This window comes from Phoenix dactylifera, chromosome 16, assembly GCF_051530095.1.
Source record: "Phoenix dactylifera cultivar Ajwa chromosome 16, Ajwa_hap1_PhDact_Kaust_v1.1, whole genome shotgun sequence".
Classification (NCBI taxonomy): Eukaryota; Viridiplantae; Streptophyta; class Magnoliopsida; order Arecales; family Arecaceae; genus Phoenix; species Phoenix dactylifera.
In genome coordinates, this window is record NC_143205.1 from 21190418 (window position 1) to 21205972 (window position 15555).

Consider the following 15555-nt stretch of genomic DNA (forward strand, 5'->3'; position numbering starts at 1 on the left):
TTTTGGAGAGAAAAAAATTTGGGGATGGCGCCTAAAATCCAAGATCAGAGATTTTGAGGGCTCCTGTTTCCATTTTCTTTTATTTTTTTAATAAGAAAATTGAAGTTAATTTCTCTCCTCCCCTTGTTCCTCTCCGTGTTTTCTTTTTTTTTTTTTTTAATTTCTGGTTAATTTTTTTTTAAAAAAAAATTGCACGATCGTGTTAATATTGGTGGATTTATTGTAAATTATGTTGGCACTGTTCATGGCTTATACGCTAACTATCTAATTTAATTCCAATAGTTAAACGGGTCGGGTTTGATTAAACGAGTCGGGTTGAGTTAAATAGGTTACCTATTTATTAAACGGGTTAAACGGGTCGGGTCGGATTACCCATTTAATAAACAGGTCAGGTTCAGGTTATAATTTTCTGATCGGGTTCAGGTTTATGATTTTATGACCCGACTTGCATCTGACCCGATTCGTTTATGTCCGACCCGATCTGATTGCCACCCTTATTAGGCGGAGCAGGAGATCCTCAAAAAAATAGAGTTTGTATCGAATAAAGTATATACTTCGATTTTCGTGTGCTAGAACTTTGACTCGTAAACATAAAAGTAAGGTACGCGCTTTTTTGCAAAGATTAGGTTCGGGATGGCTATCTCCTTTTGTTTGAACCTATGATCTTTGGTGGCTTGTTCTTCTTGGGCAAATATGGGTCCTCTATCTATACAAGATTCCCTTTCCTCAGTAGGTCTAAAGAGCAGGAGAAGAACTTTTAGAAAGGTGACAATCGTCTGTAAGGCAGGATCCATATTCCATGGGGGAACTCGCGTGGACATGAAAGCGCTTCGGGAGAGGGGAAATCTTCCCTTCCCCAGAAATCCTTAAAGTTTCCGAACTTAAGTTTGCGAGGTTCGGGCATCTGTTCGATGAAATGCTCGAGAGAGATGAGAGCAAGCATGGGCATGCATTGATCAAAGGTCCTCATCGCTACCGGGGCTCGCTGTTGTATGCTCCATGGAGACTTGGGGTAAGCAGGTCCTAGGCGTGGTTATGCTACAAAAGAAGAAAAAAAGCCTTTCTTCTTTTTCCTCTCAAGGCATTTGGAATGTGATTTGTGAAATTAAAGCATCACATCAATGTCATGCATTAGTTTTACAGATCTTCCTATGGCATAATTTTTTTTTGCTCCACCTCCTTGATTGTCAATTAATAAGATTAAGATTCACCATCTCGTTATCGAATCCTGTACTGATACTATTCTATTACCATATCGGTACACAGTACGATGCAAGAAGGCGAGCCATACCAAATATTGATAGGGCTAAAATCAATAGGATACTAGCATATCCATATTCATATTTATTTTATTTGATGAATGCGGATACAAATACGGATGTTAAACGGATGCAAAAATTTATATTCATGTTTATTTTAAACGATACAGATGCAAGTTGGATATCGAAAATGTGGATTTAAATCAGATAATTAAACTTTATGGCTATTGAATCAAAAATATTACTAAGTGGCTGATAGATCAAGTTAATAATATATTAATGTGTTCATTTAATTTTTTTTAAAGTTCATGAGGGTCATATAAAATTAAATTGGGTTACAAATGGAATCGGATATTCCGATACGGATCGGATAGTTGGTCTTTCCATATCCATATCAATTTTTCTTTGATGAATATGAATATGGATACAGATACAAATATTAGTAGGATACTCAAATTTCTATCCATATCTAAATAGATTCGAATATGAAAACGGATTTGGACGGATATTATTAGATCCATTCGCACCTCAAAGTAATATTATGGTATGAAACTATGTACCGCATTGATACCAGCATGATGCAGTACCTTCGGTACAGTACAATACCGTCTGGTACAATGAATTTTAAACATGATATCAACTTAACTCTTCGGCTTAGCCTCATCGGCGCGCCCCTCATGTCGTCCTCTGATAAAGCATACCGGTGCTACTGGTACTCAGGTGCTGAATAATTCATATTACTCTCTACCTCAGCAAACTCTGTCTCATCTAAAACTCCCCAGTGTTCGTGATTCACTCAAGTGGGAGATCATCCCTAACGTAAGTATATTAAAATTGCCGTTATAAGTCCAAAATAGATTTTATATATAAAAATAATGCAAAAAAACTTCATCTATAATTTGAACTAGTTGCGGGATCTGGAACCCCGGACTCGTTCAGAAATCAGAATGCATATTTAAATAATTTTTGTCAACAACAGGCTGTACGAAATCAACATTCTCCGGCTTATCTGTAATTTTAAAATATGCTGGGGTTTTATATGTAAAAAATTGTGAAAAACCTTTTAACCATAGTTTGAGGGAAATGCGGGCGCTGGAAACCCGCTAGTGGCTCAAAGAACGCATAAGCAGTTTTTGCTGGGAACCCCTTTTAAAGAGTCAATATTACATCTTATCCTTTGGAGGTAACCTTACAAACGGACGCGCGCATAAAATTTCCATGTGGACTTTGGTACGCATAGAAACTTACATGCGGACTTCCGCACTTCAAAGTCAAAAAAAAGGAATCCCGGGAGGGGCGATAGTTGGGTATTGATCTGCGACCCCGTGCGCGGCGAGCGGCTTGCCCACGTGTGCTGCCGCTCCACGTCCCGTCCCAATATTTCGGCCGGATCTCCGGTGAACTCCTCCGCCTTTCCGCTGTCCTCCTCGTGGGACGCGGACTGGAGAGAGGAGGATGGATATGGGAAGAGTGGTAGAGCAGTTGAGCAGGATGACTGTTCGATGAAATGCTCGAGAGAGAGGAGTGCAAAGAAGTCGCGAGCATGAGCCATGTCCTGGATCAAGTTCCGCAGCTGTGGTGCGTTGGGTAAGTGACTCTTTCACGTGGGTATGGTAGCAAGGTACAAAATTAAATGGTCGGAATAATTGGTGACCGGCAACGGAAAGCCTTTCCTTTTTTTAAAAAAAAAATTTCAGTTCTTGTTGAAGACATTTGGAGTGTATGGTTTATGATATATAATTCTTCTTTTGGATTTCTCAAAAGTTTGTTTCCTAAACTGTTTCCTTCTCTATAAACTTTGCCGAGTGTTCTTCATGTGAATAAAACAATAGCAACTTTTACAATCTGAGTAAAAACACTTCAATGTAATCCTCATGAAAATGTTCAATCTAATTCTACTCAGCCTCGTCAACATCCCCCTTCATAGTCTGACATCAACTTATGTAAGCTTTGAAAGAGTGGTGGTTCACACACTTTGATAGCGGAAGCATCAAAGTTCTATAACCACTCTAATTGATATAATGGGAGAGAGCAGGAGAGGGTAGATGGGTTCTAACACTAAGATTACTTCGTTTCATTAGTTCTTCTTACTTTCTTATACGATAAACCATTACATGGCTTTATATAACAGCATAGTGACTCTTGATATATCCCTTACATAAATGTATTAGAACATTTAAGAGAACTATATTGATACTTACATAGAATTCTAAAAGACACCCTTTGGGAACACTAAAGATACATCATGAATACTAGCATTGGATTGTTTATAGACTCCAGGGAATATCATGTAGAAACTTTTAGAGACATGACTACTTGGAAACTTTAAAGACATTCATGACTATTTCACTTCATTAGATCACAACCCATATGGCTCTTGCCATGATACTTGACATATGCTATTAACTTGTAGACTCTTTGACTATACCACATAGGATGCCTTGTAGGATACCATATAGGTTGACTCAACCGTGATGACTGCTAAATTTGGTCTAATGTCCAACAAATCATTCATTCATATTCCTCTCTGCCCCTGTGAAATCATCTTGGTTGCTCTGCTAGTGACAACATGAACTCTTTCTCTAGACTGTACTGACTAGTCGTACCGCTGGCATTGCCTTCAACTGGTATCTTGCTTGGCAAGCCTGTTGTCATTCCACCATTTTGTGAAACATCGAAATCATGCTTTGATTTTGCGAACCTTTGCATTGTGTCGAGTTTTTGTTCCACCTCCGTCATTGTGGGCCTTTCTTCTCCATTCAACCTCAGGCACAATTCAGTAAGAGGAGCAACTATTTCAATATCTTCTTCTCCTCCCTCTTCCGATATGTGGGGGTATAAAATGTCAAAGAGATGATTCTCTCTTAATGAACAAATGAAATCTAAAGTGAGAGTTCCCTCTTGATGTCGATTGTAAGAAATTGGATCCTTCCTAGTTAGCAACTCTAGGAGAATGACTCCAAAGCTATAAACATCACTTTTTTTCTGTTAGTTTCCCAGTTTGGTGGTACTGAGGATCCAAGTAACCATATATTCCCTGAACAGCTGTGATTACGCAGGTTCGATTAAGAGGAATAGACCTTGAAGCACCAAAATCTGATACCTTTGCGGTATAACTTTCGTTAAGTAGTACGTTGAATGACTTGACATCTCTGTGGAAAAAAAAAAAAAGCTTGCGCCATCTTATTAGGGAGGTTTTTAGCGGGTGGGGTTCGAAATATTCTCCTTGTTGTGAATGGATTGCCGAGGGTAATATCTATTATTAAAGTTGAGATTAATGAATTACACAAGCATCGGTTGAGAGATCCAATGTTGGATGGTACAAGCATCCAATATTTTATGGTTCAAGTACTAAATTATTCTCAAGTTTGTTGGAATTATGCTCTTAACATATGATACTTTCCTCCTTCAGGCATGGATCCTATTGTCTTGATGATCATTATGTCAGCATATGCCATTATGTTATAGTATCTCTCATCTCTGTTCGTTAGTGCACCTAAACCGCAATTTAGCTCAAGTTGTTTTGTTCTTTCCCCCCGTTTTCTTGTCAGGAATGAGCACTAACCTTTTACGTTTGTTCTTAATTAATCAGTTGGAGTGCACCGCTTGCGGTTACATGTCGTATGCCGCTAGAGATGCCATCGCGTCTTTGACTATGGACGCTCCCAGTGTTGTTGGAAATGTGGGAACAGCACCCTGTCTTGGAACCTCAGAAATCATTCAACAGATCAAAGACAGAAGATCCTGCGGTATCTGCAGCAAACCGTGAATAGAGTATATAATTTCCAGTGTTACTTCTTTCCTCCCTTCTTTTGAGTGGAGTGCTCGGTAGGATCAGTACCTGTAAAGTGTTGTAAAAATAGAAAAGAAATGTGTTAATATGGTTTTGTGATTTCTTTCTCTTTGAAGTGCATTTGCAGCCTCCGTTCTGTTTTAGTTTGGCACACGCAATGCGCATTAGAGAAATATGGAAAGCTGTGGTCTTAAGAACGTTGAGACAAACATGTTGATGTTCGTGGAGAAACAAGGGCTTGCACTTGCTGTCTGAGGTGATATATGGTCGCACAACTGCCTGCGGGCAGGTAATCCCTTGTTCTGCACGCCGAGTAAGTGCTTTGATGACACCATGATCTTCCTCTGGATCCCTGCAGTCCTTTTGCCTGAAAGAAACGCCGAGTGCCTTCTTGTCTTTGAAGAAAATCGTCATCTAGTTTCCAAAAAAAAAACGTAGATCATTGTTTGGGTAGCAGGGCACCGATCTCTCCCCGCTCCTGGCAGATGTTCAAAGACTTATATCAAACATCACCTCATGTGTGGTCGGACATGGCTATATGGAGGCTACTAATTGGATGGTTTCCGTGCTATTGGAGGCTTTCTCAGTTTTACCCCAATGACTTGGGGATCTAAATCATGCTTGTCTTAGTCTAACTTGGTCCGACCTAGCACATGACGAGTAGTTTTTCACATGCTAGGTTTTTGACCCCTCGGTCACTATAACTGTTCCCCCTCCATCAATAGGATGTGTCTAGTTGTCTATCTGTTGACCGTTTTTTTTGTCATATTGTTATATTTCAAAGATACGTATGTGTACGATCTGATTGATTGCGTAAAGCCTGCAGTATATTTCATATTGAGCCAAAGTGAATGCTAAATATGATAAGGATGCGCGTGCTTAACCGACATAATCAGGATGAAAATCAGATATAATCAAGGAAGGGTCTAACCTTCATAATCGGGGTGGATTCAGATGCTTAACATTGATATAATATTGATGAAATTTAGACACTATTAATTGAAATGTATTTATTTTACAAACATACTATTTCCAACACGTCAGATTTCAAAATTTAATATCTACGATTGCTATTTGGATCGCACGTTACACGTTACCAGTTGTCATAGTATAGGAGTAGGAGACTGCACTGGTCCGAAGAAGTTTGAACACGTGTGCTGTTATTTATTTGTCCATTTATTTATTTATTCCAGAAAGTGTAGTTAACTATCAAACGACAAATCCGAAATCCATTACGCAAAAACTTTGCTTCCATTTTGTGCGGTTGGTCTAATCTCCTTCTTCATTTATATGAAGTAAAAATATGACGAATTCTCCAAGATGAAATATGAAAAACAACACAGAATCATACAGTGCGAACAAACAATTATAATAATAATAATAATAATAACAACAACAACAGAGAAGAACTCTTACACTGTCAACATGCATCAGAATCAAACTTACAGTGCGAACAAACAACAAGAAGACTTGTAATAACAATAATAGGGAAATACCCTTCGAATGCCAACATGCATTTGCAGAGTCTTAGATGTACGTATGCTCGGACACAATTAACATAACACACGAATTCTAGCTTCCTCTACATGCAGCGGCCGTAGCTTCAAATATACAGCAGGACAACTTCTCGAGCAAAGCCCGAAGTTTCTCATTCCAGACGGTGAGGAACTGGCCGGACAAGCTTAGCTGGGGCAATCTGAGGATGATCAACTATAGCCTTGAGATCTTCTTCCAGACCTAGCAAATAAGCCATTAAGAACGCAGTCATAATCCCCCCAGTAGTCCTCCTCATGGTCTCTCTATTAGTTCCACTCTTGCACTCACACTTCATGATCTTGGGAGCAGTATCATCTAACATGTCCAGGTGACCATAGTCCGTGACCACAAAATGGTAGCATGGTGGCTTGCACTCATTGTAGAACTCCTTATGGTTGACTCCGTCTGGAGCACAAGCAGGAAAAAGTATGTTTTTTGGCTCCGATCCGAGCCCGGTTCCGAGCACCAGGACCGGGATCTCTAGTTCGAAGGAGGAGGGCTTGTAGGTGAGGATTTTAGGTGGGATTTGGCAGCACTTGCTCGGTCCGGCCACTGGGTCGATACCCATTAGTAGAGAGAATTTTAGCGTAGTTTTCGCATGGCCGAGTGCTAGAGCGAAGGCTGCATGGCCACCTCTGCTATGTCCGGCTAAAGCGAGCTTGTCAAGGTTGGGTTTGACTCCGGTGGGGAGCACGGATTGGAGCCCAACATTGAGCCAGTTGGTGACGGCAGGTGCAGAGGTGATGTCTTTTTCGGAGAAAGGTAATACGACGATGCACTGAGCAACAACAGACAATACAAATCTTAAGAAGAGACTTTCCAAAGCCTGATAGGTATATATATACTTGCAATATTTCATAGATAATTAATTCCCACAAGCATGAACTTGTAAAATCTCATCCGGCTCTCTTTCTCACGCTCTTAAAAGATCTTTTTATTTCAAAATAAGCAAAAAAAAAAAAAATGAAAACCACACCTGTCCACTCGCATTCTTAATATCCAATCCGTCGTTTCGCTGCAGTTATTTCTAGTCCTTGACACATTGGCATGCTTTTGCATAAAGTTGATAACCCTTTTAACCCAAATTTAGATTTTTTTTTTTTTACATTATTTCATGGATTGAAATCAAGGACCGCGAAGTAAAGATTCCCAGTCAATAGGAATTAAATGTGAAATTAAAGAGAGTCAATCTAGGGGGAAACTCAAACCCCAATTTCTGTTTATGAATTAAATGCTTTTGCAGCAACGGAGAGAATTTGAAGGGTGCATTACCTGTGGTGCAACCAAAATGAATCCATGAGAGGCAACATGTTGCAGGAGCTGGGTGTAGTATGTGTTAAAGAGAAGGTAACCTTCGATGAAGAGAACAACCGGGTAGGTCCCTGCAACCTTAGGACAGACTACCAGAATATCCTTCGGCGGAGAGGATTCATCAGATTGTTTCACTTGGAACGTATCCACAGGCGCTTCCCGTAATCAAATACTGAGGCAGCCGTTGCCGAAGGCTTGTTAATGATCACGGAAGCCATCTCTGTGTGTGTGGAGCACTGGGCTGGATGTTGTGGGAGGAGGAGTGCAGCCAATTTATAGAAGAGCGAGCAGTCAAGTCCAAGAATAAGAAAGACACAGAAGCTTTATTCAACTATTAAAGAAATTTGTGCTCTCAAAAATTTGTAAAGAGACTTGTGGGCAAAAACCAACCACATTTCTAACAACCATGTATAATTAATGTTTTTGCTCTTTTCTCTTGACCAAATATATTATTAGGAGTTGAACTTTGGAAGTTCATCGATAAAAGCACTTCCCATATACTAATGTTGGTGAGGAAACGGTAGCAATTTTACCAACACTAGAATACCGGATTAATTCTATTAAAACATCTAAATTACACCTACTTGTGCGAGAGTACCGCCTTGGATTTATTCTATTAGACCATCTAAGTTACACCTATTGTGAGAGAGTACTGTCTCAGAAAGGTTACGATATTGCATATAGTAATTAACAGGCGAAAAAAGAGAGGATATTAATCCAAAGCTCGACAACACCCAACAAGTCCCTTCACTTTGCAAATTGTTCTAAAGTGGTGTTTCTTCAACTCCCCGATCGACGATCGGTGTTAGTCTTCCATTTTCAATTGATGAAAATGCCCTCTCCCTCTTTTTGCCTATTCTATCTTTAAGATCTGTGCAAGTGGATGAATAATCCAGATCATTCGCTTCATCGCCATGAGATCTGTGCAGGCGGACAAATATTTGGATTGTTTCGAAATCTGAGCAGGTGGATAAATATTTGGATTGCTTCGAGATCTATTCATTGATTGCTTAGAGATCCATGTGGATAGATGAATATTTGGATCATTGATCGCATGGATCTCAAAGTTTGAGCGCCAAACTTCTTTACTCATCCACCTACACAGATCTCAAAGCGATCGATGCATGATCGAGATGATCCATCTATCTGTATAGGTCTCAAAGTGATCAATGGTGCTAAGCGTGTAAGTCCCTATGTAGCACAAGGATTATCAGAGATTTAAGATTATAACCCGGTGCACGGATATTAAGTGGTATATTATTTACTGTGATGAGGAATATTAAGTCATTCTATTGAGTCGTTGCTTCTCGCATCGCCCACATATCAGAGGTCATGATGACCATAGATCGTGATGACTCCACATATCTTAGGAACCATGTGAAGTGGGTGTTGGTTTATTAATAAAATATTGAATTTAAAATTTTGAGATCTTAGAATTCTATATTGAATAAATATATGCTTAGTTAAATATAAAAATTTATCTTAGACTCCAAAGTAACTTAGTTTTCTAAATAGATAAGATTTAACTTTCTATCTTTATTTCTCTTCTCTTTTAAAATTCTGCAGAATTTCTACGGACACATCTCTAATTGTTTCTCACGCGGTATCTTAAAAAGAAGCGTAGAGACGCTTTCTCTTCTTACATGACATCCCGAAAGGATGCTTTGCAAAAGGACTCCATAGATAAAATGATGCATTCTCACGGAAATCTGCATTTGATCAATCCAAGGGCGATCCCATGGGACACAACTGATGGGGACATCAAAGCCCTTCATTCAGATGATCGCGCCATCAGAGCCACTTGCTGCAGTGGTCTGCCATCAATAATCTTGACGAATAGATGGATTATATGAAGAGATGCATTCAACAAAAGAATACTTATGCATCTAATCATATTCATCCTTTTGCATTTTAAAATAGAAAAGGAATCATACTTTCCCTTCATCAAAACATTTCCTTTGCATCTGAATAATTCCAAATTAGAAAAAGAGTCGAGAGCACTAAGTGAGTGAACTCAAGTGCACCCAATAAGCATTGAGAAAGAAGATTGTATCTACATAGAAGAGGATTATGAGAGATTGCTTCAATCAAATTTGCTAATTTTCAATGCATCTGGATATGCGCAAGAAACATGCTCTATTTAGCCTGCAATGTAAAACTGGGTTATAACATCCGTATGTCCGATCTGAAATAGGTAAGACAATTGTTGTTGGTTCTTGCTACTGGTGCGTTGCAAACAAGAGAGACAAAGAGAGAGAGAGCGACAGAGAAGGATAGACTTGGGATTTCAGAGTGGGGAGGGATGGGATAGGGACTGGATGTTAAGGAAGCAGTAGCCCTAGGGACCAGTAATTACACAATCAGACAGCAAAGGCTTTCCATCATAGCAATATAATTCCTCTTCCCTCTAAATAAATGGTGTTGTGCAGCAGTCAGGATCTTTCTCAATTCAGACATGGATAGAAGAAAACCAGTCTTCCAATCATTAAGCGTGCCCCATGCAATGCATAGGCAGCAAATTTCATTGATATTAGGTGAGGTTGATCCAATCACAACAGTCATGCAATGGATGGAGATCAAGTTTAGATTTTGGCAGCCAACCATATTTGTCGCAGCAACACAATGGACAACAGCTATCCACTTTCGACATGGGCAGCTCGACTGGATCCTTAATGGTCAAGAACCCACTAATTCCTTGCCACAAGAAATTTCTGTGGCTTCCCGAGGTTCGTAACCCGACTCCTATTTGCGATTCCCGCATGTCATTTTCTGCATGCGTTATTACCTTTCGTTAGAAGAGAATCTTTTTTTTGCAAAATTTGGTCTGAAGAAACCGATGCTATCCTGATTGCGTCGAGGGCGCGGCTTTCTATTATTCCCTCGGTTTCACGTAAATCTGAGAGAGACGCCCATGCTTCATAAATTACTTTTCCGATGCTGAAAGGAAAACTTTAGAAAGTTTCAACATCTTCATTCACGTCGTGGTTCCACAGCTGGCGACCAATGGATGGAAGGTAGGCTTTTTCATGCTGCACGTCCATGTTACCATGAAATTATTTCCAAGAAAAACGTGGGAGATGTCATCTAGGTTGATATGCAGTTGATAGATAAATTATTTTTTGCACTACATCCATGATGCAGACTTTATTTATGTGGATCTCATTCATCAAGTACTTATCCCGATCCACCATTACAGGAAACAAGCGATTGTAATTGATGATGTGCACAACCACGTGATGCATGCAGTGCAAGAAATAATTTCTCGAAATTGATAATAGAGATTGCTGGCTGTTGGATACACCCATAAGCTGGAGTTGCGTCAGCAAAAAGCAAGCGAGTCTATGAAAAGTAGCCCAAATTGTACTAGAGGGTTACAATTAGCATGATACATGAATATTTATAATTTTTATTATAAAATATATTAAAGAAAATAGTAGGGTTGTACTTTTGTCGTTGGAGATGGAGGTAAAAATGGAAATAGATTGATTGATCGTTCTTCGACTTTCTGATCTTCTTATATCAAGAAAATGGTTTTATTAAGATTTTTATTTATTTATTCCTTCTCCCTCTTAATTGCATTATGATTTTTATTGGAGGTATTATTTGTCATGTCTTTTCAAAAAATAAAGTTTACTTATAAAAGGATATCAAGATTGCGAAGAAAAGTCTGCCAACAAAATTTTTTTCTTATTATAATAGGAAAGATGGAGAAGCTTTATTCAACTATTAAAGAGATTTGTATTCTCAAAAATTTGTAAAGAGACTTGTGGGCAAAATGCAGCCACATTACTAACAACCATGTATAATTAATGTTTTTGCTTTTTTCTCTTGACCAAATATATTATTAGAAGTTGAACTTTGGAAGTTCATCCATAAAAGCGCTTCCCATATACTAATGTTGGTGAGGAAACAGCCGCAATTTTACCAACACTAGAGCACCAGATTAATTCTATTAGAATATCTAAATTATACCTACTTGTGAGAGAGTACCGCCTTAGATTAAGTTTATTAGAACATCTAAATTACACCTACTTGTGAGAGAGTACTGCCTCAGAAAGTTTACGATATTGCATATGGTAATTAACAGGCCAAAAAAAAAGGATATTAACCCAAAACTCGGCAGCACCCAACAAGTCCCTTCACTTTGCAAACTGTTCTAAAGTGGTGTTCCCTCAACTCCCCGATCGACGATCGGTGTTAGTCTTCCATTTTCAATTGACGAAAATGCCCTCTCCCTCTTTTCCCCTTTTCTAACTTTATGATCTGTGCAAGTGGATGAATAATCCAGATCATTCGCATCGTTGACATGAGATCTAGACAAGCGAATGAATATTCGGATCATGCATGCGGTTGCTTCAAGATATGTGCAGGTGGTTAAATATTTGGATTGTTTCGAAATCTGCGTAGGTGGATAAATATTTGGATTGCTTTGAGATCTATTCATTGATTGCCTTGAGATCCATGTGGATAGATGAATATTTGGATCATCCATCGCATGGATCTCAAAGTTTGAGCACCAATCTTCTTTACTCATCCACCTACACAGATCTTAAAGTGATCGGTGCAAGATCAAGATGATCCATCTACCTGTATAGGTCTCAAAGTGATCAATGGTGTTAAGCGTATAAGTCCCTATGTAGCACAAGGATTATCAAAGATTTAAGATTATAACCTGGTCCACTGATATTAAATGGTATATTATTAACTATGTTGAGGTATATTAAGTCATTCTTTTGAGCCGATGCTTCTCGCATCGCCCACCTACCATAGGTTGTGATAACTACACATATCATAGATCGTGATGACTACACATATCTTAGGAACCATGTAAAGTGGGTGTTGGTTTATTAATAAAATATTTAATTCAAAATTTTGAGATTTTAGAATTCTATATTGGATAAATATAAACTCAGTTAAATATAAAAATTTATCTTAGACTCCAAAGTAACTTGGTTTTCTAAATAGATAGTATTTAATTTTCTATCTTTATCTCTCTTATCTTTTAAAATTCTGCAGAATTTCTATGGACACATCTCTAATTGTTTCTCAAGCGGTATCTTAAAAAGAAGTGTAGAGATGTTTTCTTTTCTCACATGACATCCCGAAAGAATGCTTCGCAAAAGGACTCTTCGAAGACTTCCATAGATAAAATGATGCATTCTCATGGAAATCTGCATTTGATCAATCCAATGGCGATCCCAAGGGACACAACTGATGGGGACATCAGAGCCCTTCATTCAAATGATCGCGCCATCAGAGCCACTTACTGCAGTGGTCTACCATCAACAAGCTTGACGAATGGATGGATTATATAAAGAGATGCATTCAACAAAAGAATACTTACGCATCTAATCATACTCATCCTTTTGCATTTATAAATAGAAAGGGATTATACTTTCCATCCATCAGAACATTTTCTTTCCATCTGAATAACTCCAAATTAGAAAAAAGAATTGAGAGCACTAAGTGAGTGAACTCAAGTGCACTAATCAGCATTTGAAAAGAAGATTGTGTCCACATAGGAGAGGATTGAGAAAGATTGCTTCAATAAAATTTGCTAATTTTCAACGCATCTGGATATGCGCAAGAAACATGCTCTGTTTAGCCTATAAAACTGGGTTATAACATCCATATGCCCGATCTGAATTAGCTAAGACAATTGTTGTTGGTTCCTGCTACTCGTGCGTTGCAAAAGAGAGAGAGAGAGAGAGAGAGAGAGAGAGAGAGAGAGAGAGAGAGAAGGGTAGACATGGGATTTCAGAGTGGGGAGGGATGGGATAGGGACTGGATGTTAAGGAAACAATAGCCCTAGGGACCGGTAATTACACAATTAGACAGCAAAGGCTTTCCATTATAGAAATTAAATTCCTCTTCCCTCTAAATTAATGGTGTCGTGCAGCAGTCAGAGGAGAATCTTTTTCCTGCAAAATTTGGTCTGAAGAAACCGATGCTATCCTGATTGCGTCGAGGGCACGGCTTTCTAATTATTCCCTCGGTTTCACCTAAATCCGAGAGAGACGCCCATGCTTCATAAATTACTTTTCCAATGCTGAAAGGAAAACTTTAGAAAGTTTCAACATCTTCATTCACATCGTGGTTCCACAGCTGGCGACCGATGGATGGAAGGTAGGCCTTTTCATGCTGCACGTCCATGTTACCATGAAATTATTTCCTAGAAAAACGTGGGATATGTCATCTATGTTGATATGCAGTTGATAGATAAATTATTTTTTGCACTACATGCATGATGCGGACTTTAATTATGTGGATCTCATTCATCAAGTACTTATCTCGATCCACCACTACAGAAACGAGCGATTGCAATTGATGATGTGCACAACCACGTGATGCATGCAGTGCAAGAAATAATTTTTCAAAATTGATAATACAGATTGCTGGTAGTTGGATATGTTCATAAGCTGGAGTTACATCAGCAAAAATTAAGCTGAGTCTATGAAAAGTTGCCCAAATTGTAACAGAGGGTTACAATCAGCATGATACATGAACATTTATAATTTTTATTATAAAATATATTAAAAAAAATAGTAGGGTTGTACTTTTGTTGCTGGAGATGAAGGTAAAAATGGAAATAGATCGATTAATCGTTCTTCCACTTCCCGATCTTCTTATATCAAGAAAATGGTTTTATTAAGAATTTTATTTATTTATTTCTTCTCCCTCTTAATCGCATTATGATTTTTATTGAAGGTATTATCTGTTATGTCCTTTCAAGAAGTAAAGTTCACTTATAAAAGGACATCAACGCTGCGAAGAAAAGTCTGGCTACAAAAATTTTTTCTTATTATAATAGGAAAGACAGAGAAGCTTTATTCAACTAATAAAGAGATTTGTATTCTCAAAAATTTGTAAAGAGATTTGTGTGCAAAATCCAACCACATTACTAACAACCATGTATAATTAATATTTTTGCTTTTTTCTCTTGAGCAAATATATTATTAGGAGTTGAACTTTGGAAGTTCACCGATAAAATCGCTTCTCGTATACTAATGTTGGTGAGGAAACGGCAGCAATTTTACCAACACTAGAGCACCGGATTAATTCTATTAGAACATCTAAAGTACACCTACTTGTGCGACAGTACCGCCTTAGATTAATTCTACTAGAACATCTAAGTTACACCTACTTGTGAGAGAGTACTGCCTCAGAAAGTTTATAATATTGCATATAGTAATTAACAGGCTAAAAAAAAGGATATTAATCCAAAACTCGACAACACCCAACAAGTCCCTTCACTTTGCAAACTGTTCTAAAGTGGTGTTCCTTGAACTCCCCGATCGACAATCGGTGTTAGTCTTCCATTTTCAATTGACGAAAATGCCCTCTCCCTCTTTTCGCCTATTCTAACTTTAAGATGTGTGCAAGTGGATAAATAATTCAGATCATTCGTTTCGTTGCCATAAGATCTGTGCAGGCGGATAAATATTTGGTTAAAAGCTTGTGGTTCATTTTGAAAATACAACTCAAGATAAAACGTCGGCATGAAGATATCTGGGATCTTTGGAGTTTGGACTGCATGGCAGAACAAAACCAATTGAAGTAGTTATGAGAAGAGGATGGGACCAGCTCATCATGACTTTATGTTGGCACATTTGGTTAGCACAAAACTTTTGTATTTTTCTCCTAAGCGGTGAAACC

General features: G+C 38.4%; 1 protein-coding gene and 1 long non-coding RNA gene across 2 annotated transcripts; one reads left to right on the forward strand and one right to left on the reverse strand.

The window, feature by feature from the left end:
• Nucleotides 1–2326: 2326 nt before the first annotated feature.
• On the forward strand, nucleotides 2327–5159 carry LOC149751167 (uncharacterized). Its single transcript, XR_016398804.1, has 2 exons — nucleotides 2327–2846; nucleotides 4852–5159. It is a non-coding gene; the product is annotated as an uncharacterized LOC149751167 (long non-coding RNA).
• Nucleotides 5160–6274: 1115 nt separating this feature from the next.
• On the reverse strand, nucleotides 6275–10940 carry LOC149751168 (chlorophyllase-2-like). Its single transcript, XM_089927694.1, has 4 exons — nucleotides 10866–10940; nucleotides 8997–9090; nucleotides 7861–8033; nucleotides 6275–7366 (listed from the first exon to the last, which is right to left on the reverse strand). Exons 1-4 carry the CDS (start codon nucleotides 10938–10940, stop codon nucleotides 6701–6703), a joined length of 1008 nt encoding a protein of 335 aa, XP_089783820.1. The 3' UTR covers nucleotides 6275–6700.
• Between the last annotated feature and the right edge of the window lie 4615 nt (nucleotides 10941–15555).